This window comes from Somniosus microcephalus, chromosome 23, assembly GCF_052327205.1.
Source record: "Somniosus microcephalus isolate GS21.2 chromosome 23, FLI_Smic_1.0, whole genome shotgun sequence".
Lineage (NCBI taxonomy): Eukaryota > Metazoa > Chordata > Chondrichthyes > Squaliformes > Somniosidae > Somniosus > Somniosus microcephalus.
Window position 1 is genome coordinate 64085834 of NC_141009.1, and position 25416 is coordinate 64111249.

The window sequence follows — 25416 nt, forward strand, 5'->3', positions numbered from 1 at the left end:
TGAGCTGAGTTCTTGTTTAATGTGTGTGTCTAGGTACGTGGACTCTGGATGTGCTCGTGCGGTACCTGAGCTGAGTTCTTGTTTAATGTGTGTGTCTGTAGGTACGTGGACTCTGGATGTGCTCGTGCGGAACCTGAGCTGAGTTCCTGTTTAATGTGTGTGTCTAGGTACGTGGACTCTGGATGTGCTCGTGCGGAACCTGAGCTGAGTTCCTGTTTAATGTGTGTGTCTAGGTACGTGGACTCTGGATGTGCTGGTGCGGAACCTGAGCTGAGTTCTTGTTTAATGTGTGTGTCTGTAGGTACGTGGACTCTGGATGTGCTAGTGCGGAACCTGAGCTGAGTTCCTGTTTAATGTGTGTGTCTAGGTACGTGGACTCTGGATGTGCTAGTGCGGAACCTGAGCTGAGTTCTTGTTTAATGTGTGTGTCTGTAGGTACGTGGACTCTGGATGTGCTAGTGCGGAACCTGAGCTGAGTTCTTGTTTAATGTGTGTGTCTGTAGGTACGTGGACTCTGGATGTGCTAGTGCGGAACCTGAGCTGAGTTCTTGTTTAATGTGTGTGTCTAGGTACGTGGACTCTGGATGTGCTAGTGCGGAACCTGAGCTGAGTTCCTGTTTAATGTGTGTGTCTGTAGGTACGTGGACTCTGGATGTGCTAGTGCGGAACCTGAGCTGAGTTCTTGTTTAATGTGTGTGTCTAGGTACGTGGACTCTGGATGTGCTAGTGCGGAACCTGAGCTGAGTTCCTGTTTAATGTGTGTGTCTCTAGGTACGTGGACTCTGGATGTGCTAGTGCGGAACCTGAGCTGAGTTCTTGTTTAATGTGTGTGTCTGTAGGTACGTGGACTCTGGATGTGCTAGTGCGGAACCTGAGCTGAGTTCTTGTTTAATGTGTGTGTCTAGGTACGTGGACTCTGGATGTGCTAGTGCGGAACCTGAGCTGAGTTCTTGTTTAATGTGTGTGTCTAGGTACGTGGACTCTGGATGTGCTAGTGCGGAACCTGAGCCGAGTTCCTGTTTAATGTGTGTGTCTAGGTACGTGGACTCTGGATGAGCTAGTGCGGAACCTGAGCTGAGTTCTTGTTTAATGTGTGTGTCTGTAGGTACGTGGACTCTGGATGTGCTAGTGCGGAACCTGAGCCGAGTTCCTGTTTAATGTGTGTGTCTGTAGGTACGTGGACTCTGGATGTGCTAGTGCGGAACCTGAGCTGAGTTCTTGTTTAATGTGTGTGTCTGTAGGTACGTGGACTCTGGATGTGCTAGTGCGGAACCTGAGCCGAGTTCCTGTTTAATGTGTGTGTCTGTAGGTACGTGGACTCTGGATGTGCTAGTGCGGAACCTGAGCCGAGTTCCTGTTTAATGTGTGTGTCTGTAGGTACGTGGACTCTGGATGAGCTCAGTGATGTCCTTAAAGTTCCTGTCATTGCCCTGAGAAGGAAAATTGCTCTTTGGCAGCAACAGGGAGTCCTGAAAGAGGATCCCACAGACACATTTACCGTGATTGAGGAGCAACAGAAGGATCAACAGGAGAAAATGGTTTTGATTGATAGTGACGAGGAGGGAGACTCTGCCATGGCTTCCCAGGCTGATCAGAAAGAGGAGGAATTACAGGTAGAGCTGTTTTAGTAGCTTACGTTATAATACATTGCCTACAAAGTAACTTAATATTGTTAGATCTTTTGCTAAAATAATCACGGTAAATACTACATCTTTCGTTCAGATGATCACAAAATCCTTGTATAAAAAGGCTGTCGAGCCCATCCTGATATCACCAGTGTAGATGGCTGTTCATTGACCTTGTGCCCATGTGGGCATGGTGTGATAACAGGACTTTAAACATTTCTGATGCCCCTTATATCTGAAAGATAAAGAAAGACTTGCAATTATAAAGCGCTTTTCACGACCTCAGGACATCCCAAAACACGTCACAGCCCGTGAAGTACTTTTGAAGTGTAGTCACTGTTATAATGTGGGAAACGCGGCAGCCAATTTGCGCACAAGCAGATCCCACAAGCAGCAGAACAAGAAGAAGGACTTGCATTTCTATAGCGCCTTTCACGACCACCGGATGTCTCAAAGTGCTTTACAGCCAATGAAGTATTTTTGAAGTGGAGTCACTGTTGTAATGTGGGAAACGCGGCAGGCAATATGCGCAGAGCAAGCTCCCACAAACAGCAATGTGATAAAGACCAGATCATCTGTTTTTGTTATTGTGGTAAACCACTGTTTGTATTCCACTGTGTACATGCCTGGACATGCCTCGGCTGACTCCTCCCACAAGTCCTAGTATAAAGGTGACTGCTCCCCAGCCCTTTGTATTTCTGGACCGGTCGACCACTCGAGGCAGACCTTCATTCTTTTGTTAATAAAAGCCTTTAGTTACTCTCTTAACTCTCAGTCTTTTATGAGTAATTGATAGCGCATCAATTTTATTAACAAAATTTTTATAATGGAGAAGATCCTCACACCAGCATGCCTGGACTTAGATCATCGGGAGGCGGACTCATCCACCAAGTTTACTCACTGGCTTAAGTGTTTCGAAAAATTCCTGACCGCCTCCGCAGCAATCAAATCGGACGAGGACAAACTGGATGTCCTGACCTCCAAAGTGAACCACCGAGTGTACTCGGTCATCCAAGACGCGACCTCGTACGCGGACGCTATCAAGCTCCTCAAGGACCAGTACACGTGCCCAGTGAACGAAGTGTACGCCAGGCACCTTCTGGGGAGTCATAAACAACAACCTGGGGAATCGACCGTGGAATACCTTCAGGCACTGTCTGTGCTTGGCCGGGCCTGTGGTTGTAAGGATGTAAAGGCCGCCGTGTACACAGAGGAACTTATCCGGGACGCTTTTGTAGCGGGCCACAGATCCAATTACACCCGACAGCGACTGTTGGAGCAGAGTGACCTCGACCTCAACAAGGCCTCTGAACTCGCACTATCATTGGATGCAGCCTACCGGGGCATGGATGCCGCCTACTCTGCACCGTGGACGCCGCGGGGAATGACAGCCTGGGACACGGTAGGACCGCCTCATAGCGCCGTGCCACACCAGCAACGGCCCAACTACCGCAGCAGTGTCCCAAGGCCAGACAGCAGTGCCCCAAGGCCAGAAATGCTACTTCTGTGGCCAGGCAAAACACCCCAGAGCGCGCTGCCCGGCGAAAAACGCGATCTGCTCGGGCTGCGGGAAGAAGGGACACTACGCTAGCGTCTGCAGGGCCAAAGCCACCCCGAACCCCAGCAGCGCGTGTGGGCCATGCGGGCCGCCATCTTGGGCCTCCCCGGCCATGTGCGAACCACCGGTACAGCAGCCATTTTGGACGCCTCCAGCCACATGGGGATCATGGACGCCGCCATCTTGGACGACAGCCGGAACGCAGCAGGCCCCCAACACCGCCTCATCTGATACCCGCAGCGACACACCGACCCCTACGCTGGCATCCGTTACACTGGACCAAGCGAGACCGCAACAGCTGGCCAGTTCCACAATGGACATTAAGGTAAATGGTCACGATACAATCTGCCTTTTTGACTCTGGGAGCACGGAGAGCTTCATCCACCCCGACACGGTGCGGCGTTGCTCTCTCCCAGTCCTGCCTGCGCACCAGCGGATTTCTATGGCCTCCGAGTCCCAGTCGGCGGACATCGGCGGCTACTGCGTGGTGACACTCGTAGTAGATGGGACTGTGTACGATCATTTTAAACTTCTGGTCCTGCCCGACCTCTGCGCTGCCGTCCTGCTGGGGTTAGATTTTCAGTGCCACCTTAAAAGTGTTACGATGGCGTACGGTGGACCCCTACCCCCACTCACAGTCCGCAGCCAGCAGCTTCCAAATTGCCCGCCGCGCACCAGGTGCAACCTCTCCACACTCAGAGTCACCCCCCCCCCCCCCCACTGTTTGCTAACCTCACCCCCGACTGTAAGCCCATCGCCACAAAGAGCAGGCGATACAGTGCCGGGGACAGGGTTTTCATTAAAACCGAAGTGGAGCGGCTCCTGAAGGAAGGGATTGTTGTGGTCGTTAAGACCGGCGAGAAGCAGCGCCTGGTCATCGACTACAGCCAGACAATAAATCGCTACACCCTGCTGGACGCCTACCCACTCCCCCGCATAGCTGATATGGTCAACCAGATCGTGCAGTACCGCGTCTTCTCGACCATTGACCTGAAATCAGCGTACCACCAGCTCCCTATCCGCCCTGAGGACTGCCAGTATACCGCCTTTGAGGCAAACGGCCGCCTCTATCACTTCCTTAGGGTTCCCTTTGGCGTCACCAACGGGGTCTCCGTCTTCCAAAGGGAGATGGACCGGATGGTAGATCAAAATGCGTTGCAGGCCACTTTCCCATATCTGGACAATGTGACCATCTGCGGCCGTGACTTGCAGGACCATGACGCAAACCTCGAAAAATTCCTCCGCACCGCCCAACTCCTGAACCTGACATATAACAAGGAGAAGTGCATATTCCGCACAAACCGCCTCGCCATCCTTGGCTGTGTTGTGGAACACGGAGTCATCGGCCCCGACCCCGACCGGATGCGTCCCCTTATGGAACCCCCACTGCCTCAAGGCCCTGAAGAGGTGCCTAGGGTTTTTCTCCTATTACGCCCAGTGGGTCCCCTACTATGCGGACAAGGCCCGTCCGCTGATCAAGTCCACTTCTTTTCCCTTGACGGCAGAGGCCCGCTTAGCCTTCCACCGTATCAAGGAGGACATTGCCAAAGCCACCATGCACGCAGTGGATGAATCCATCCCCTTCCAGGTGGAAAGCGACGCGTCCGACTTTGCCCTGGCCGCTACCCTCAATCAGGCGGGGAGACCCGTGGCCTTTTCACGAACCCTCCAAGGCCTGGAGACCAGACACTCCGCTGTTGAGAAGGAGGCCCAGGCGATTGTGGAGGCTGTGCGTCATTGGAGGCACTACCTGGCCGGAAAACGATTTACCCTGCTCACTGACCAGCGTTCAGTTGCTTTCATGTTTAACAACAAGCAGAGGGGCAAAATCAAAAATGACAAGATCTTGAGGTGGAGAATCGAACTTTCCACCTACAATTACGAGATCTTGTACCGGCCCGGGAAGCTCAATGAACCCCCGGATGCGCTATCGCGTGGCACCTGCGCCAGCGCGCAGATCGATAGACTGCGGGCCCTCCACAATGACCTCTGCCACCCGGGGGTCACCAGGTTCTTCCACTTCATCAAGGCCTGCAACCTGCCTTACTCTATTGAGGAGGTCAGGACCATGACCAGGAACTGCCAAGTCTGCGCTGAGTGCAAACCGCACTTTTATAGACCAGACAGGGCCCACCTGATAAAAGCCACTCGCCCCTTCGAGCGCCTGAGCGTTGATTTTAAAGGGCCTCTCCCCTCCTCCGACCGCAATGTGTACTTCCTCAATATTATTGATGAGTACTCCCGTTTCCCGTTCGCCATCCCCTGCCCGGACATGACCAGTGCCACGGTCATTAAATGTCTGAACGACCTCTTCACCCTGTTCGGTTTCCCTAGCTATATCCATAGCGACCGGGGCTCATCGTTTATGAGCGACGAACTCCGTCAGTACCTGCTAACTAGGGGTATTGCCACAAGCAGGACCACCAGTTACAACCCCCAGGGGAACGGACAGGTGGAAAGAGAAAATGCGACAGTTTGGAAGGCCGCCCTGCTAGCCTTAAAGTCTAGGGGCCTTCCAACCTCCCGCTGGCAGGATGTGCTCCCCGATGCGCTCCACTCTATTCGGTCACTGCTCTGCACCGCCACTAACGCCACCCCTCATGAGAAAATGTTTGTCTTCCCAAGGAAGTCCACATCGGGGACATCGCTACCGCCATGGCTGACGTCCCCAGGGCCGGTCCTACTGAGAAGACACGTGAGGACCCATAAAACGGACCCCCTGGTCGAGAGGGTCGACCTCCTCCACGCCAACCCCCAGTATGCTTACATTGCATACCCGGACGGGCGGGAGGACACAGTCTCCATAAGAGACCTTGCACCCTCGGGGGCCGCAGTAACCCACTACTCACTACCACCACCCCCCCCCCCCCCCCCACGATCCGATATCCAGCCCCAGCAGACGGCAGGCCTGGGCCCCGCGACCCGCTCGACATCTACGAGGACGACACGCCTGTGCCACAGCCTACGCAGGACTCGACGCCGGAAGCTCCACTACCCCTGCCGTCGCCACGCCGATCACAGCGGCAGACAAGACCTCCGGAGAGACTCCAATACACTAACTTTTAATACACTTCACCCCGCCGGACTCAATTTTAAACAAGGGGTGAATGTGGTAAACCACTGTTTGTATTCCACTGTGTACATGCCTGGACATGCCTCGGCTGACTCCTCCCACAAGTCCTAGTATAAAGGTGACTGCTCCCCAGCCCTTTGTATTTCTGGACCGGTCGACCACTCGAGGCAGACCTTCATTCTTTTGTTCATAAAAGCCTTTAGTTACTCTCTTAACTCTCAGTCTTTTATGAGTAATTGATAGCGCATCAGTTATGTTGATTGAGGGATAGATATTGGCCAGGACACCAGGGGTAACTCCCCTGCTCTTCTTCAAAATAGTGCCATGGGATCTTTTACTTCCACCCAAGAGGGCAGACAGGGCCTCGGTTTAACGTCTCATCTGAAAGACGGCACCTACGACAGTGCAGCACGCCCTCAGCACTGCACTGGAGTGTCAGCCTAGCTTTATGTGCTCAAGTCCCTGGAGTGGGACTTGAACCCACAACCTTCTGACACAGAGGCGAGTGTGCTACCCACTGAGCCACAGCTGACACCGTGATAATGACCAGAATAACCTGTTTTCGTGACGTCATTTGAGAAATAAATGTTGGCCAGGACACAGAGAACTCCCCTGCTCTTCTTCCAATGGCGCCGTGAGATCTTTTACATCCACCTGGGAGGGCAGACAGAGCCTCGGTTAAAGTCAACAGCAAAATACTGCGGATGCTGGAAATCTGAAATAAAAACAGAAAATGCTGGAAATACTCAGCAGGTCAGGCAGCATCTGTCGATGGTCTGAAGGGTCATCGACCTGAAACGTTAACTCTGTTTCTCTCTCTACAGATGCTGCCTGACCTGCTGAGTATTTCCAGCATTTTCTGTTTTTACCTCAGTTAAAGTCTGCTGGCACTCCCTGTCTAGGCTCGCACATGAAGAGAGAGGCCATGGGAGCAAAGTACTGGATGAGATGCAAAGCTGTGGAACTGGATTCCAGCATGAGTCCTCAGCTTGAGGAGTGAGTGCTGGGGGGGGGGGGGTTGAGCGCAAATCCTGTTTTGGTGCATTTCAAATAAAGATGCCTAATTTGTGTTTCACAGCTTTTCTGGACCTACATCCAGGGTATGCTGACCAATCTGGAGAGCTTACCACTGGAGCGAATTCACACCATGCTCAAGATGTTTGTGATGACGGGGCCGGTAATGGCTGAAATTGACATGCAGGAGCTTCAGGCATTCTTACAGAAGAAAGTGAAGGACCACCAGCTAGTCTACTCTGGGGGCGTGTACCGGCTTCCCAAATCCAACTGCTGAATGTAGGACCCGTGCCCAGAAAGGTAAATTACTGGGGGTTTTATTTCTGTAGGTTGGAATATCTGAGTTTCCATCCGCTTTAAAAGTGACGGGCAGCAGTATTGATCCTGGTGCTGCCTTGAGGTCCAGAAATGTGTCTGTCACCTGGGACTGTGGTTTTGGAAGCTCTCAGCTCGTGACCTGCTGAGTATTTCCAGCATTTTCTGTTTTTACCTCAGTTAAAGTCTGCTGGCACTCACTGTCCAGGCTCGCACATGAAGAGAAAGGCCTTGGGAGCAAAGTACTGGATGAGATGCAAAGCTGTGGAACTGGATTCCAGCATGAGTCCTCAGCTTGAGGAGTGAGTGCTGGGGGGGGGGGGGGGGATGAGCGCAAATCGGTCTGACTGGAATAGACGCTAAAACTACTCCATACCACTAGCATTAGCCCTAAACTCAAAATGTAAACACTGAAGATTTTGAAATAATTCCAAACATTTTTAATTGTGCTCCCCAGTTTCTGTTCTGCCCCAATGTGTTCACTTTATTTTCTCAATTTTAAAATTATTTTTCTACCTAATATCTTTTGCTTCCTTCTTCCTCTTCCCGTGGTTTAAAGCAGATTTTCAGTCATTCATTCGAAGGACCAGTAGCTAATAATTGATACGTTTGTGTGATCAATATGACCGGGACACACTGGGGTAGATTACTGCTCAGAGGATGAAGGCAAAATCCCACCATACTATTTTCACTCATTAAGTATGAAAGGACCTCCACCAAGTGAGTGGTTCCTGGCGCACAGCAAGGTCTGGATGAATGTTTTTTGCAGTGCTGGAAGGATTCATTTTTGGAAATAAATGTTTGTAAATATTCCTGCTGTTTAATTATAAAATTAAATGCTGGAATTGTTACAATTTGTGGTTTCCAGAAAACTGTCTTCGCTCACAAATTGTGAGGCTTTCGTTCAAGCAACCTGGCCTTATGATCTGGAAGCTGTAATGAAGTGCTTATCCAGAGCTTAACAGTTGCAGTGAGAGCTTGCTAGATTTAAGATAGTCTCAGCAAACTCTTATTGAAAAATCAGATATTATAAATCAGAAAGTTACAGACAAGCTACAGACAGTTACATAATGAGAGTATTATACGAGTAGTGTTCTGTCGGGAAGGTCTTCCATTATAATCAACCTCCAATGAGAGACCAATTGCTGAACGTGACCAGCGCCCAGGCTGTATGTGGCCTGTAATTAATGACCACACTAGTTGTAATAGCCCCCGTCTAACCTATTCTTAAATATTGGGATGGTCTCTGCTTCAATCACTAGCTATGATAGAGCGTTCCACAGCGCCTCAACACTGTAAAAAAGCAAAGTTTCTCTTGCTCTCTGTCCCACATCCCTTGTATTCAATCTTCCACCTATGTCCCATCATTTTGAATCATTGAAAACGGTCTGTTTCTATCTACTCGGTGCCACCCCATCATAATTTGAAACAGCTCTATCTAATCACCTCGTAATCCCAGCAGTTCTAATAAAACCAGCTGAGCTTGTGATCGAATAGGGTGCTGAGGGTACAAGCAGTCTGGTTCAGTCTGAGACAGTGACTGGAGGGGGATAGGGTGCTGAGGGTACAAGCAGTCTGGTTCAGCCTGAGATAGTGACTGGAGGGGGATAGGGTGCTGAGGGTACAAGCGGTCTGGTTCAGCCTGAGATAGTGACTGGAGGGGGATAGGGTGCTGAGGGTACAAGCGGTCTGGTTCAGCCTGAGACAGTGACTGGAGGGGGATAGGGTGCTGAGGGTACAAGCGGTCTGGTTCAGTCTGAGATAGTGACTGGAGGGGGATAGGGTGCTGAGGGTACAAGCGGTCTGGTTCAGTCTGAGATAGTGACTGGAGGGGGATAGGGTGCTGAGGGTACAAGCGGTCTGGTTCAGTCTGAGATAGTGACTGGAGGGGGATAGGGTGCTGAGGGTACAAGCAGTCTGGTTCAGCCTGAGATAGTGACTGGAGGGGGATAGGGTGCTGAGGGTACAAGCAGTCTGGTTCAGTCTGAGATAGTGACTGGAGGGGGATAGGGTGCTGAGGGTACAAGCAGTCTGGTTCAGTCTGAGATAGTGACTGGAGGGGGATAGGGTGCTGAGGGTACAAGCGGTCTGGTTCAGTCTGAGATAGTGACTGGAGGATAGGGTGCTGAGGGTACAAGCGGTCTGGTTCAGCCTGAGATAGTGACTGGAGGGGGATAGGGTGCTGAGGGTACAAGCAGTCTGGTTCAGCCTGAGATAGTGACTGGAGGGGGATAGGGTGCTGAGGGTACAAGCGGTCTGGTTCAGTCTGAGATAGTGACTGGAGGGGGATAGGGTGCTGAGGGTACAAGCGGTCTGGTTCAGTCTGAGATAGTGACTGGAGGGGGATAGTGTGCTGAGGGTACAAGCGGTCTGGTTCAGTCTGAGATAGTGACTGGAGGGGGATAGGATGCTGAGGGTACAAGCAGTCTGGTTCAGCCTGAGATAGTGACTGGAGGGGGATAGGGTGCTGAGGGTACAAGCAGTCTGGTTCAGTCTGAGATAGTGACTGGAGGGGGATAGGGTGCTGAGGGTACAAGCAGTCTGGTTCAGCCTGAGATAGTGACTGGAGGGGGATAGGGTGCTGAGGGTACAAGCGGTCTGGTTCAGCCTGAGATAGTGACTGGAGGGGGATAGGGTGCTGAGGGTACAAGCGGTCTGGTTCAGTCTGAGATAGTGACTGGAGGGGGATAGGGTGCTGAGGGTACAAGCGGTCTGGTTCAGTCTGAGATAGTGACTGGAGGGGGATTGGGTGCTGAGGGTACAAGCAGTCTGGTTCAGTCTGAGATAGTGACTGGAGGGGGATTGGGTGCTGAGGGTACAAGCAGTCTGGTTCAGTCTGAGATAGTGACTGGAGGGGGATAGGGTGCTGAGGGTACAAGCAGTCTGGTTCAGTCTGAGATAGTGACTGGAGGGGGATAGGGTGCTGAGGGTACAAGCAGTCTGGTTCAGCCTGAGACAGTGACTGGAGGGGGATAGGGTGCTGAGGGTACAAGCAGTCTGGTTCAGCCTGAGATAGTGACTGGAGGGGGATAGGGTGCTGAGGGTACAAGCGGTCTGGTTCAGTCTGAGATAGTGACTGGAGGGGGATAGGGTGCTGAGGGTACAAGCGGTCTGGTTCAGCCTGCGATAGTGACTGGCTAAGCAAAAGGAAAAATATCTGACATATTGGGCAGAAACAACAAAAACCCAAAGCAAACTCAATTGCTACTTGGCCCTAAACAGACAATACAACATAGCTGATTACCTGACCATGGTAAAGGATAACAAACTGAGAAGAACCTTGACAAGGTACAGACTTAGCGAACATAGCCTAGCGATCGAAAAAGGCAGACACAGGCAGACCAGGCTGCCAAGAGAGGACAGGATATGCTCGCACTGCAGTCAGGGAGTGGTGGAGACAGAGATGCACTTCCTCACAGCTTGTGGAAAATATCAGGACATCAGGGAGAATTTCTACCAAAAATTCTCACAAATATGCCCTGATTTCAGAAATCTGAATGACAACCAAAAACTCCCATTCCTACTGGGAGAGGAGAGAAGCTGTATAACACTGGCGGCACGCTATGTTACAGCTTGCCATGAACAGAGAGCCAACCAGTAAACTAAGAAAAGAATATATATAAACAATGCGAATGTATATTTATACACTCAGGGATATACCTGTTTATACACTGTATGAATAGAACTACGTTTATGTGGTAAACCATAAATGTATTTTGATGCTTTGGCAACATAAGATGTAACTTATCATGCCAATAAAGCGATTTGAATTGTGAATTGTGACTGGAGGGTACAAGCAGTCTGGTTCAGCCTGAGATAGTGACTGGAGGGGGATAGGGTGCTGAGGGTACAAGCGGTCTGGTTCAGTCTGAGATAGTGACTGGAGGGGGATAGGGTGCTGAGGGTACAACCATCTGGTTCAGCCTGAGATAGTGATTGGAGGGGGATAGGGTGCTGAGGGTATGAAGTTTGTAGTGGGGGCCAAGAACAATAGCTTGGGTCGTCTCAGTATTTAGTTGGAGAAAATTATGGCTCATCCAAGACTGGGTGTCGGGCAAGCAGTCTGACAGCACAGAGGTAGCCGAGAGGTTGAGAGAGCTGGTGGAGAGCTGTATTGAGGTGTGTGCCAGAAGGATCAACAATTAATCTCGCGATTTAAGATTATCTTTCTTCAAAACAAGTGCTTATCACAGACAGACCAGAAGATTACAGACTAAAACAACTATATTTATAATTAAATAGTAATATGAAGCACAAAATCAGCAAATGCCTAAAAGTACAATGTATATAAGCATATTGGCAACTAGAGATTGTCTTTGGATGGAGTCTAAAAGTTTCTGGCAAATGCTGACGTTCTGATTCTTTACACTAAGTTCAGTTGGTCTCACCCTCATGTAGGGCATCGTACCACTCGAGCAAAGTGTGAATTGGAGCCTTTAGCCTCATCTCAATAACCAGAACTTTACGGTCTTTTTCAATAGTTCGAAATCAATACTTCTGGTAGATGTTTTGAAGTGAAATTTTCCAAACACATTTAACCAAAGGTCATGTTAACCACAAAGGAGGATAGACATCTGAATCTGAAGTCCGTGATCGATATGCTGACAAACCTGAATCTTTCTGCCCGTCTGTGACACATCGATACAATGGAGCAAAAAAATGATTTTTCATCAAAGCAACACGGCTGTTCATTAAGTTAAGGAAACGGAACAATTTGATCTTCTGATGAAATGAACTGGGGGTAAATTTTCATCTTCATCCTCTGGGCAGTAATCTGATACTGAATCACCTGCCCGTTTCAAATCCAGCCTGAGTTTTCATTTGCCTCATAGCCTGAGCTGTAAATAAATGAGGGAAGCGATTCAGACTTTGTTACAGTGATTGTGCCCCACTGAGGTATTTGAAAAGTTTTCTGCCACCTCTACCCAGCAGCAGTTGTAAGTACTGTAGAAATAGTTGAACAGTTGCAAAATGCCACAAGCAAAATGTCGCACTGTGCTGCAGAGGGTGCTGTTTTGGAGATGAGGTTCTTTACCCTCCATTCGCCTGAAAGTTCTGAATGTTGACATTGGATGTCCAAATGGAAAAATGAACCATTTTAACAAATGACATCCTTGACCTCCACCCCCCCCCCCCCCCCTCCCCGGTCCCAAACATGAGTTTCTTGGAAGCAAAGTCCAGTCTCTGTTCCCTGTTTCTAAAAAAAAAGAGGGCTGTTCTGATTCTGAGCTCTAATATTATTTTATTACTTCACAGGACTGGCAGAGGGGATCCTCTTTTGAACTTTTGACTTGCTGCCTTCTGTGACCTATGATCCAAAGCCTTGTTTGGAAGGAATATTGGTGAAGTCAGCTCTGCCTACTTGGCCGTAACTATAAGAACTTTGAAAGCTGCGGGATCTTGCTTGTTAACCCGGATTCTTCACAATCGAGACCTGTGGCAGAAATGTGCCCATGGATGTCTTTGGCAGTGAATGAGTTAACTTGTGGTGGATGTTAAACTACTTATAAATGTATCTGAGCCTTTTGAGTGATATAATTCCACAGACACGCATCCAACAGTAACTCCCATCATCTGCATGTCTATAAGGAATCAGATTATCTTTTTATTCACCCCCATGATCAGTCAGTGAGTGGCACAGAACTATTGGTGATCACAGATGTGCCAATTAAAGTTGACTTTGCAAATTCTTTGAATGTTACATTTCTGTTAGCTTCAACAGAGCTACACTCCTGTTTAGAATTTCAAAAGATAGCAATCTAGTTCTTGCTCTCAAGTCAGCAGCCAACGATCCGATGGGTTGTGGGCATCTCCCCACTTTGTGATCAGCCTGTTGGACCAATGTTTTCTCCACTTTTCCTGTTGATCTGTGTCGGTGTCTCACGCCTTTATGAACCCGGGCTGAAGTTTGACTGCACTCACCCGAGACCAGGCAATTGGAAGAGGCAGTCACCCCCGGGATCTTGACCTCCCCCCTTTAAGTTAGAGAGGGAAATAATCGAACTACTGGAGTTACCCAGGGCTGCAGTAAAGATCATCTTTAAAGAAAAGAAAAGATAGCTTCCTGAACCCCGTGCTTAACTCCTCTAACAATTCTGCACTTTAACAGCTTGTAGTTTTGTGATAAGTGCAGGGTAATCGCTGGAAGTTACAGATTTTCAGTAAATGGGGCAGACTAAGGAAATTATGTTTCCTATTTGCTTAACAAATTGCTGTTTTAAAGTGCACATAACTTAAACTGTTTTATAAAATGTTTTTAATAAATGTGGGGTGACACTGCAACAATAACAACTTGTATTTATATAACGCCTTTAATATCGTGAAACGTCCCAAGATGCTTCCCAGGAGTGTTATAAAACAACATTTAACACCGAGCCAAATAAGGAGATATTCGGGCTGATGACCAAAAGCTTGGTCCAAGAGGGTAGGTTTAAAGGAGGAAAGAGAGGCGGAGAGGTTTAGGGAGGGAATTCCAGAGCTTAGTTGTTAAAATTGAGGATGCGCAAGTGGCCAGAATTGGAGGAGTGCAGATAGCTCGGAGGGTTGTAGGGCTGGAGGTAATTACAGAGATGGGGGCGAGGCAGTGGAGGGTTTTGAAAACAAGGGTGAGACTTTTAAAACCGAGGCGTTGCTCAACCGGGAGCCAATGTAGGTCAGTGAGCACAGGGGTGATGGGTGAACGGGACTTGGTGCGAGGTAGGACACGGGCAACAGAGTTTTGGATGAACTCAAGCGTACGGAGGGTAGAACATGGGAGGCCGGCCAGGAGTGTGTTGGAATAGTCAAGTCTAGAGGTAAGAAAGGCATGGATGAGGAGAACCCTGACACAGGCAGTGACCATTCTGTGCCTCAGCAAACGTACTGCACTTTGAACTATTCTCAGACATGAAGGGGAGGAGGGAATGAAATTCCTATCTGCTTATTTCAACAAAGACATCAGTGAGATTATAGCTGGTGTTTCTATCTCTCACCTTAAAACTCATGCTGCTTTATTTAGCAAAGATGGCAATTTCAACCTGCACTTCATGGATGCTGTAAGTTTCTCAGCCATTGGATTGTGTCTGAATATGAAAGCCGTTTCCAAAAACAAAGATATTTTCTTTTTGCCCTGTACTAGCTGAGGAATTGTGATTCCTTGTTATCCTGATTAAAATAAAGATAATTGTATTTGCTTTAAGAGTTCACTAATCTTTGAGTACCTACTTGTCTGCAGTAAAATGTAGTGCTGTGACAAACTTGTTCTGCACAAATTTTTACTAATGAGTAATTTAGAGTAAAATATTCCCATACTGTAGCACAATCCCCGCCATTGTAATGGAAGATTCTCCGTAATTGGGAATTGGAAATAGTTTGTGATTTCCAGTTTCTATTTGTTCCATAGTGTGCACTAATTGTAGTGGATGGTTGTATGTGAACACTCAGCAAGGGTCAGAAGGCTCAGGCCCAGTGATCTTTATCTCTTTGGGACATTTATCGTTTCCTTTTAATGCTCTCTCTCTCTCTCTCTATCTATCCTGAGTTATATATCACACTTTGAGGATAAGCGAGTGAGCAGATCCCAGGCCTCCTTAACAGAGTCCCTCTGTCCTGTTCCACAATCTAAGGTGAAGAAATTTATACTAACCTACCCTTTAACTCTTCCTGTGATTATCTTAAATTGTGCCGTGTTGCAGCCCAGTGGAAACAGGCCTTCACTATTTACCCCATCATAACACTTCATGATCTTGAAGAATTCGATCAGATCATCCCTTAACCTCGCGGCTCTAGTGAACTTTACAAGCCTCTCTTCATAACCGTATAACCCCGCACTCTGCTAACCATCCTAGTGAATCTACGCTGTATCTTTCTCATTGCTTTCATATCCTTCCGATAATGAGGTGCCCAAATCTACACAATACTCCTGAACTGTGGCCCAACTACAAGTTTAAAATTAGCTCCCTGCTTTTGTATTCTGTGCCTCTAGATACAAAACCAAGGACTCTTTTTGCCTTATTTATGACCTCATCTACTTGCAATGCCATCTTTAATGATATGTGTGTCTTTTTAAAAATTCATTCTCGGGATGTGGGCGTCGCAGCAAGGCCAGCATTTATTGGCCACTCCTAGTTTCCCTAATACAGCTGATTGGCTTACTGGGCCACTTCAGAAGGCAGTTAAGAGTCAGTTATGCTGGTCTTTACGTTCCCGTACCATGGAAAACCTCTGATTTCTAACACCAATAATCGAGTGCAACATTCTCCAATGTATTCAGCTATTTTTTTCTTTAATGTACGGTGGATATTAGAGCTGCCAACACTCATAATGCCTGTGATTTTTTTTTAATGTTTCTGATTCAAAATGAGGAAAACGTTTTAAGTTGTGTAAACTGCAAGCACTAATAAAACTTTCTAAGATTCGGCGACTAGAGCAGTGGATCTACTTTAAATGGGCAGAATGTAATTTATATACGGATTAGATTATCTTTTCATGTCAGGGTATTGACACAAGTTTATCTCTCTGATTGCACACACAGCAAACTCCCAATCTCAACTGGTCCTTTGGTGAGGGCGTTGAACAGAAGCCCAGATGCTTCCTCACAGGAAGTGGGCTGATTTTGAGTATCTCCCAGAACTGGCTGCCGGGTGATATTATTGGTGGAGGCCTGGGAGCGTTTAGTCTGTGATAAACAGTGAGCCACAGTTTTATTTCTGAGGTGCTTTTTTCCTCACAGCTGCTATGTCTGCTGTGCTTGGTGTTGGTGGCTACAGTTGCTGCACTGCCGTAGTTCAGATATTCTAATTGTGGCTCCCTCCCAACACTTTTACCTTGTGCAGCAGACGGCAGTTTCCATAGCCTTTTATTTAGGATATAATGTACCTTCAACCACAGTGGCTGCTCAGCACACTGTTCTGGCTACTCCAAAAGACTATTAGATTCAGGGTAAAACTAATAAGTTTATTGACAAATAATTCTGTGTCACTGTGAATCATCACAGTGCAACCTCTCACTATTTCAACCCCTTCCCCAGCCCTTGTCTCTGGCTGAACCAGATTGTTCACAATCTCTTGTGTCCTATGCCAAGCTGAGCTTCTGACCCTCAACAATTAACAACTTGCATTTATATAGCGCCTTTAACTTAGAAAAACACCCCAAAGGGCTTCACAGGAGAATTGTCAAACACAATTTGACACTGAGCCACATATTAGGACAGGTGACCAAAAGCTTGGTCAAAGAGCTAGGTTTTAAGGAGTGTCTTAAAGAAGGGGAGAGAGGTGGAGAGGTTTAGGGAGAGAATTCCATAGCTTAGGGCTCCGCTAGCTGAAGGCACGGCCACCAATGGTGGGTGATGGAAATCGGGAATGCTTAAGAGGCTAGAATTGGAGGAGTGCAGAGATCTCGGAGGGTTGGAGGAGATTACAGAGATAGGGAGGATCGAGGCCATGGATGGATTTGAAAAACAAGGAGCAGTTTAAAATCGTGGCGTTGCCGGACCGGGAGCCAGTGCAGGTCAGCAAGCACAAGGGTGATGGGTGAACGGGACTCGGTGGGAGTTAGGATATGGGGAGCTGATATTTCAATGAGTTCAAATTTATGGAGGGTGTGATGCACTATCAATTGCTACAAAAGACTGGAAGTTGAGAAAGTAACAGACAGGCTTTTATTACCAAAGAACAGAGCATGCCTCTTGTGGTTGCCTGGTATCCAAAAGGGCTGGGGGCTGCCGAGCAGCCACCTTTATATCCAGCCATGAGGGTGGAGCCAGGGGCGGAGTCAGCTGAGGCATGCACAGACAAGTACAACAATATGCAAGAGTGAACAACAGTACTAACAGTGAACAACAGTACTAACAACAGTGGTGAACAACAATACTAACAACAGTGGTTTACCACATTCACCCCTTGTTTAGAATTGAGTCCGGCGGGGTGAAGTGCACTAAAAATTCGTGTACTGAAGTCTATCAGGAGGCCTTGTAAGCCATCCTGAGTGTCGCAGCAGCGGCGGTGATGGTGCAGCATCCAACGTTGAACCCGGTGTCTCGTTCAGAGGAGGTGTAGCAGGTGGCGGACCCTGGGGCTGCTGCATGCCGTCTACAGGGGTCAGAGCGCGGGTAATGGGAGGTAGCGATGGTGGTCTCTCAGAGGCACCCGAAGGTGCGAGGTCTCGTGTGGGGACTGTGTCCTGGGGGTAGGCAGGAGCAGCGGTGGGTGGTGAAGAGGGTGTTTCAGGAGCACCCGCAGGTGCGAGGTCTCGAATGGAGAATGGAGACTGTGTCCTCCCGCCCGTCCGGGTACACCACGTAAGCATACTGCGGGTTGGCGTGGAGGAGGCTCACCTTCTCGACCAGGGGGTCCGCCTTATGGGTCCTCACGTGCTTCCGCAGTAGGACGGGTCCTGGAGAAGTCAGCCATGTTGGTAGGACTTCCTGGGGAAGGAGAACATTCATGAGGAGTGGCATTGGTGGGTGTACAGAGCAGCGACCGAATGGAATGGCGCGCCGCAGGGAGGACCTCCTGCCAGCGGGAGGTCGGAAGGCCCTTAGATTTTAAGTTTAAAAGGACTGCCTTCCAGACTGTCGCATTCTCCCTTTCCACCTGGCCGTTACCCCGGGGGTTGTAGCTGGTGGTCCTGCTTGTAGCAATGCCTCTCGCGAGCAGGTACTGCCGAAGTTCGTCGCTCATAAAAGATGAGCCCCTGTCGCTATGGATATAGCTAGGGAAACCGAACAATGCGAAGAGGTCATTCAGACATTTAATGACCGTGGTACTGGTCATGTCCGAGCAAGGGATGGCAAACGGGAAACGGGAGTACTCATCAATTATATTGAGGAAGTACACATTGCGGTCAGAGGAGGGGAGGGGCCCTTTAAAATCGATGCTCAGCCGCTCGAAGGGGCGCGTGGCTTTGATCAGGCTCGCTCTGTCTGGCCTATAAAAATGCGGCTTGCACTCGGCACAGATGTGGCAGTTCCTGGTCATGGTCCTGACCTCCTCGATGGAGTAGGGCAGGTTACAGGATTTGATAAAATGGAAGAACCTGGTGACCCCCGGGTGGCAGAGGTCATTGTGGAGGGTCTGTAAGCTATCAACCTGCGCATTGGCGCACGTACCACGTGATAGGGCATCTGGGGGCTCATTGAGTTTCCCGGGCCGGTACAAGATATCATAATTGTAGGTGGAGAGTTCGATTCTCCACCTTAATATCTTGTCGTTCTTGATTTTGCCCCGCTGCTTATTATGAAACATAAAAGCTACTGAACGCTGGTCAGTGAGCAGGGTAAATCGTTTTCCGGCCAGGTAATGCCGCCAATGTCGCACGGCTTCCACAATGGCCTGGGCCTCCTTTTCGACAGAGGAGTGTCGAATCTCGGGGCCCTGGAGGGTCCTTGAGAAAAAGGCCACGGGTCTCCCCGCCTGGTTAAGGGTTGCAGCTAGGGCAAAGTCGGATGCGTCGCTCTCCACTTGAAAAGGGAGGGACTCATCCACAGCGTGCATTGTGGCCTTCGCAATATCGCTTTTTATGAGAGTGAAGGCTGCACAGGCCTCTGCTGTCAGGGGGAAGGAGGCGGACTTGATGAGGGGTCGGGCTTTATCCACATAGTTGGGCACCCACTGAGCATAGTAAGAGAAAAACCCCAGGCATCTCTTCAGTGCTTTCTGGCAGTGGGGGAGGGGAAGCTCCATAAGAGGGCGCATTCTATCGGGGTCTGGGCAGATGACTCCGTTCTCCACTACGCAGCCAAGAATAGCAAGGCGCTTAGTACGAAACATATATTTGTCTTTATTGTATGTGAGATTCAGCCGCTGGGCCGTCCGGAGGAATTTCCCTAGATTAACGTCGTGGTCCTGCTGGTCGTGGCCGCAGATGGTGACGTTGTCTAGATATGGGAAAGTGGCCTGGAGCGCGTTCTGGTCAACCATCCGGTCCATCTCCCGTTGGAAGACAGAAACTCCGTTGGTGACGCCGAAGGGAACTCTGAGAAAGTGATAGAGCCGACCGTCAGCTTCAAAAGCTGTGTACTGGCGGTCCTCAGCCCTGATGGGGAGCTGGTGGTATGCCGACTTCAGATCAATCGTCGAGAACACCCGGTATTGTGCTATCTGATTGACCATGTCAGATATGGGGGGGAGTGGGTATGCATCCAACTGGGTGTAGCGATTGATCGTCTGGCTGTAGTCAATAACTAGGCGCTGTTTTCCACCAGTCTTCACCACCACCACTTGTGCTCGCCATGGGCTATTGCTGCTCTCGATAATCCCTTCCTTCAGGAGTCTCGCTACCTCGGATTTAATGAAACCCCTATCCCCGGCATTGTAACGCCTACTTTTGGTAGCGATGGGCTTACAGTCGCGGGTGAGGTTAGCGAACAAGGAGGGGGGGGGGACTTTAAGGGTGGAGAGGCTGCAAATGGCGCGCGGCGGGCGATTTAAAAACTGCTGGCTGCAGACCGTGAGAGGGGGGAGGGGTCCACCGTACGCTAAAGTGACACTCTTAAGGTGACACTGAAAATCCAACCCCAGTAGGATGGCAGCGCAGAGATCGGGCAGGACCAGAAGTTTAAAATTTTTGTATTCAGTACCCCGCACTGAAAGAGTCACCATACAGTAGCCACCGACTTCCGCTGACTGGGCTTTGGAAGCCATAGAGATGCGATGACGCGTCGGCAGGACCGGGAGAGAGTAACTGCGCACCGTGTCGGGGTGTATAAAACTCTCCGTGCTCCCGCTGTCAAAAAGGCAGGTAGTGGCGCGGCCGTTTACCGTAATGTCCATCATGGACCTGGACAGTTGATGCGGGAGAGATTGATCCAGCGTCACGGAAGCCAGCGTATGTTCAAGCGCGTCGATGCGGTCGTCCGATGAGGCGGTGGTGGAGTCCGGGTCCCCCGTAACCGAAGTCGGAGGCGTCCAAGATGGCAGACAAAATGGCGGCGCCCACGGTCCCGATCCCCACGCGGCTGGGGGAGCCCAAGATGGCGGGCAAGATGGCTGCGCCCACGGTTCGCACGCGGCGCTGCTGGCGTTAGCGGTCTTCCCTTTGCAGGCGCTAACGTAGTGACCTTTCTTCCCGCAGCCGGAGCAGGTAGCATTCTTCGCGGGGCAGCGTGCTCTAGGGTGTTTAGCTTGGCCACAAAAATAGCATTTTTGTGCCTTGGACATCGCTGCAGCAGCCGGAGGCGGCGGTCCCATGGCCCAAGATTGCGGCGTCCACGGCGCGGGGCGATTAGGGGAGAAAGCGTCCATATTTCTGTGGGCCGCGTCGAGCGAGAGCGCGAGGGACACTGCCTTTGTCAGGTCTATTTCACCCTTCTCCAGCAGCCTCTGCCGGGAGTAGTCAGACCTTAGACCCGCAACGAAAGCGTCTCGTATCAGTCCCTCCGCATGTGCCGCGGCCGATACTTCCTTGCAGTCGCAGCCGCGTCCGAGTACCCGCAGTGCCCGTAGGAAGGCCTCCACCGATTCCCCGGTCTGCTGTCTGCGAGATCTTAAAAGGTGCCTGGCATAGACCGTGTTAACCGGGCGTGCATACTGCCCTTTCAGTAGGTCGATAGCCGCCGCGTAGGTCGTCGCATCTTGGATTAAAGTATAGACTTGGTGGCTCACCTTCGAGGCCAGGATTTTCAGTTTATTTTCATCAAGAGTCACGGTCGAGGCTTCCAGATACGCCTCAAAGCAACGCAGCCGTTGTGCGAATTTAGTCGACGAACCCACTTCTTGGGGGTCTAGGTCCAGGCATGTTGGTCTGAGGGCTCGCAGCAGCACCTGCTGCGCAGCGTTTTGCGCCATCGGTTGTTCAGCATTCGCAGCCAACATTTAACTTTGGTAATAAAATTGATGCACTATCAATTGCTACAAAAGACTGGAAGTTGAGGAAGTAACAGACAGGCTTTTATTACCAAAGAACAGAGCATGCCTCTTGTGGTTGCCTGGTATCCAAAAGGGCCGGGGGCTGCCGAGCAGCCACCTTTATATCCAACCATGAGGGTGGAGCCAGGGGCGGAGTCAGCTGAGGCATGCACAGACAAGTACAACAATATGCAAGAGTGAACAACAGTACTAACAACAGTGGTGAACAACAATACTAACAACAGTGGTTTACCACAGGGTGCAAGATGGCCAGGAGAGTATTGGAATAGTCGAGTCCAGAGGTAACAAAGGCATCGATACTATTCACTTCAACCACTCCCTGTGGTAGCGAGTTCCACATTCTCACCACTCTCTGAATTCCCTGTTTGATTTCTTGGTGACTATCTTATATTGATGGCCTCTAGTTATGCTCTTCCCCACAAGTGGAAACATTCTGTCTGTATCCACTCTATCAAAACCTTTCATAATTTTAAAGAACTCTATTAGGTCACCCCTCAGCCTTTTTTCAAGAGACTCAGTCTGTTCATCCTTTCCTGATATGTATACCCTCGCATTTCTGGTATCATCCTTGTAAATCTTCTCTGCACCCTCTCCAGTGCTTCTGTATCCCATTTTATAAAATGGCATCCAGAACTGTACGCAGTACTCTTTAAGTGGTCTAACTAAGGATCATAATCATAATAACTTTATTGTCATTGTTAGTGCACAAGTGCAGTACAACGAAATGTAGTCTTGCGGCTCCCGAGAGTGTGCATTTAGATTAAGACATTTAAACATTCAACAGTCATTTGGCTTGTAATACATTAACATAAACATAACCATAATAAAGTGCATTGGCAGATGTGCAGGCTTTAGAGTTTATTTGTGGAGTTCAGTAGGATGACAGCCCTGGGAAAGAAGCTGTTCCTAAATCTGGTCGTTCGGGTGCGAATGCATCTGTAGCATCTCCCAGATGGCAGGAGGGTGAACAGACTGTGGCTGGGGTGGGTAGGGTCTTTGATGATGGACCGTGACCTCCGTAAACAGCGTTTCTGGTATATGTGCTCTATGGTCGGTAGCCGGGTGCCGGTAATGCGTTGGGCAGTTTTGACTACCCGCTGCAGGGCTTTCCGGTCATAGTAGCTACAGCTGCCATACCATACTGTGATACAGTTCGTCAGGATGCTCTCTCTCGTGCAGCGGTAAAAGTTAGAGAGGATCAGGGGTGACAGGTTACATCCCTTCAGCCTCCTTAGGAAATATAGGCGCTGCTGGGCCTTCTTCACCAGAGAGGAGGTATTGAGGGACCAGGAGAGGTCTTCCGTGATGTGGACTCCGAGGAACTTAAAGCTGTCCACCCTTTCCACCACAGTCCCATGGATGTGGATGGGGGTGTGACTTCCGCCTTTAGACTTCCTGAAGTCCACAATGATTTCTTTGATTTTCTTGATGTTAAGGGCCAGGTTGTTATCAGCGCACCACTTCACGAGATGCTGGACCTCCTCCCTGTAGGCTGACTCATCGTTGTTGGTGATCTGGCCTACTACCGTGGTATCATCCGCAAACTTGATGATGGTGTTGGAACCATGAACAGCCACACAGTCATGGGTGAAGAGGGAGTAGATACAGGTTTAGCATAACGTCCCTACTTTTCAATTCTATCCCTCTAGAAATAAACTCTAGTGCTTGGTTTGCTTTGTTTATGGCCTTGTTAACCTGTGTCGCAACTTTTAGTGATTTGTGTATTTGTATACGAGATCCCTTTGTTCCTCTACCCCACCTAGGCTCACACCCTCCAAGTAATAAATGACCTCGCTATTCTTCCTATCAAAATGTAATGCCTCACATTTATCTGTGTTGAACTTCATTTGTCAATTGTATGCATATTCTGCAAGTTTATTAATGTCCTGTAACTTGTTGCAGTCCTCCTCAGTATTGACTATCCCCCCCAATTTGGTGTCATCCGCAAATTTAGAAATTGAGTTTTTGATTCCTAAGTTTAAATCGTTAATGTATTCTGAGTAAATGAGTCACTGAAAGTGAATGTGCAGGTGCAGCAATCCATTAGGAAGGCAAATGGTATGCTGGCCTTCATTACAAGAGGATTTGAGTACAGGAGTAAAGATGTCTTACTCCAATTATATAGGGCCTTGGCGAGACCACACCTGGAGTACTGTGTACAATTTTGGTCTCCTTACCTAAGGAAGGATATACTTGCCATAGAGGGAGTGCAATGAAGGTTCACGAGATTGATTCCTGGGATGGCGGGACTGTCGTATGAGAAGAGATTGAGTAAACTAGGCCTGCATTCTCTTGAATTCAGAAGAATGAGAGGGGATCTCATTGAAGCATACAAAATTATTACAGGGCTTGATAGGGTGGATGCTGGGAGAATGTTTCCCTTGGCTGGGGAGTCTAGAACCGGGGGCCACAGCCTCAGGATAAAGGGTAGGCCATTCAGGACTGAGATGAGAAGAAATGTCTTCACACAGAGGGTGGTGAATCTTTGGAATTCTCTGCCCCAGAGGGCTGTGGCGGCTCAGTCATTGGGTATATTCAGAACAGAAGTCGATAGATTTCTGACTAGTAAGGGCATCAAGGGATATGGCGATAGGGCCGGTGAATAGAGTTGAGGCAGGAGATCAGCCATGATCTCATTGAATGGCAGAGCAGGCTCGAAGGGCCGAATGGCCTACTCCTCCTATTATGAGTGGCTTGGTGGCCACATCCAGGAATCGATCTGTCTGTCTTTCGTACAATCCAGGAGGGCTTGGAGGTGTGAATGAAAGAAGCTGTGTGTTCACTTGAGCTTTCATAACTCTGTCTAAAAGTTAGAAAAATACTGGAAAAACATGCAGTAATTTGAGAGAAAGGAAAGGTTGAGCACTGTTCCCATCCACTGGTGTGCTGCTGGATATCACAGGCTCAACCGGGCAATTAAAAGGTTGCACAGAAGTTTCCTGATGCTTGCTCCAGTTTTACACCAATGGATATGCAAATGAGCATACCCAGGAAACTTCTGTGTATCTCCCGCTAGAGGCCAGTGGGAATGCAAGACCGTTTTTCAAAGGTGCAACGGCAGTGTAAATCACATCGAGCAAATTCTGGGCCATTGTTTCTTCAAACGTAAAATGAGAGTACAGGAGCCTTGTCGTCACTAGAATAATTTTCAAGCAATAATGAGCTTGTGCTGCTCCACCATCGAGACTCTCAAGTGATGTAACCTCATAGTACAACCCAAGCCTCACGCGATCCGGACACTGAGACAGAGCACGGACCATTCCTGGGATTTTCCAGCATCAGTCATCCAGCGGTGCCACCGGCACACACCACTGCACAATTTCCCCATGTAATGAATTTGTCTATTTTCCCAATCCGCACACTTGCAGGCATTAACTCTTCATTGAAGTAGTGACCCAGCCATTAAACAAGCTTGGCCTAATTAGCTTCTGGATACATAGCCCTGCATATTTTTCCTTTTCAAATATCGAGTCAGAGGGTGTGGGTTGCGATGGTGGGTAAGGCCAGGCTGTGGGAGGACTATTAACGAGAGCAAGGATTTTGAATTTGATGTGTTGGGAGCCTTTAGAGGTCATTAAGGAGAGGGCTGACGGGATCCTGTGGAACAGGAGGCAGGTGCTGGAAATTTGGACAAGTTAGAGTTTGCAGAGGGAGCAGTTTGGGAGACGGCAGGAAGGGCAATCATAGAACCATAGATCAATCAGGGCATTCAAGAAGTCAAGTCTTAAGGTAACAAAAGCATCCAAAGGGCTCCGGGGAGATGGGGCGAGGGCAGGTTGTGGAGGTAGAAGAATGCTGTCCTGGTGATGGATGTGATACGGGGGCGACAAGCTTAGCTCAGGGCTGAAGTTGCTCACAGTCTGGTTCAGTCTGAGTGTGCAGCCATGGGCTTGGGGGGGGGGGTGTAGAGTGGGTGCAAAGGGTTGAAGTACTTGGTGAGAGCCCAGTAAGATGACTCTCCCCACAAGAGAGCGTCACTCACCCCTT

The 25416-nt window shown here is 49.3% G+C and overlaps 1 protein-coding gene across 1 annotated transcript; it reads left to right on the plus strand.

Annotated features, from left to right (window-relative positions):
- The first annotated feature begins 1077 nt into the window (after window positions 1–1077).
- On the plus strand, window positions 1078–15986 carry LOC147101910 (anaphase-promoting complex subunit 2-like). Its single transcript, XM_085965931.1, has 3 exons — window positions 1078–1613; window positions 7335–7570; window positions 12842–15986. Exons 1-2 carry the CDS (start codon window positions 1362–1364, stop codon window positions 7545–7547), a joined length of 465 nt encoding a protein of 154 aa, XP_085822057.1. The 5' UTR covers window positions 1078–1361; the 3' UTR covers window positions 7548–7570; window positions 12842–15986.
- Window positions 15987–25416: the final 9430 nt, after the last annotated feature.

What these genes read in the sequence shown, in the direction of transcription:
- LOC147101910 (XM_085965931.1), top strand. Translation starts at nt 1,362, where the DNA reads ATGTGTGTGTCTGTAGGTACGTGGACTCTGGATGAGCTCAGTGATGTC. An exon ending in AGAAAGAGGAGGAATTACAG is followed by an intron (nt 1,614 to 7,334) that starts GTAGAGCTGTTT and finishes TGTGTTTCACAG; the next exon opens with CTTTTCTGGACCTACATCCA.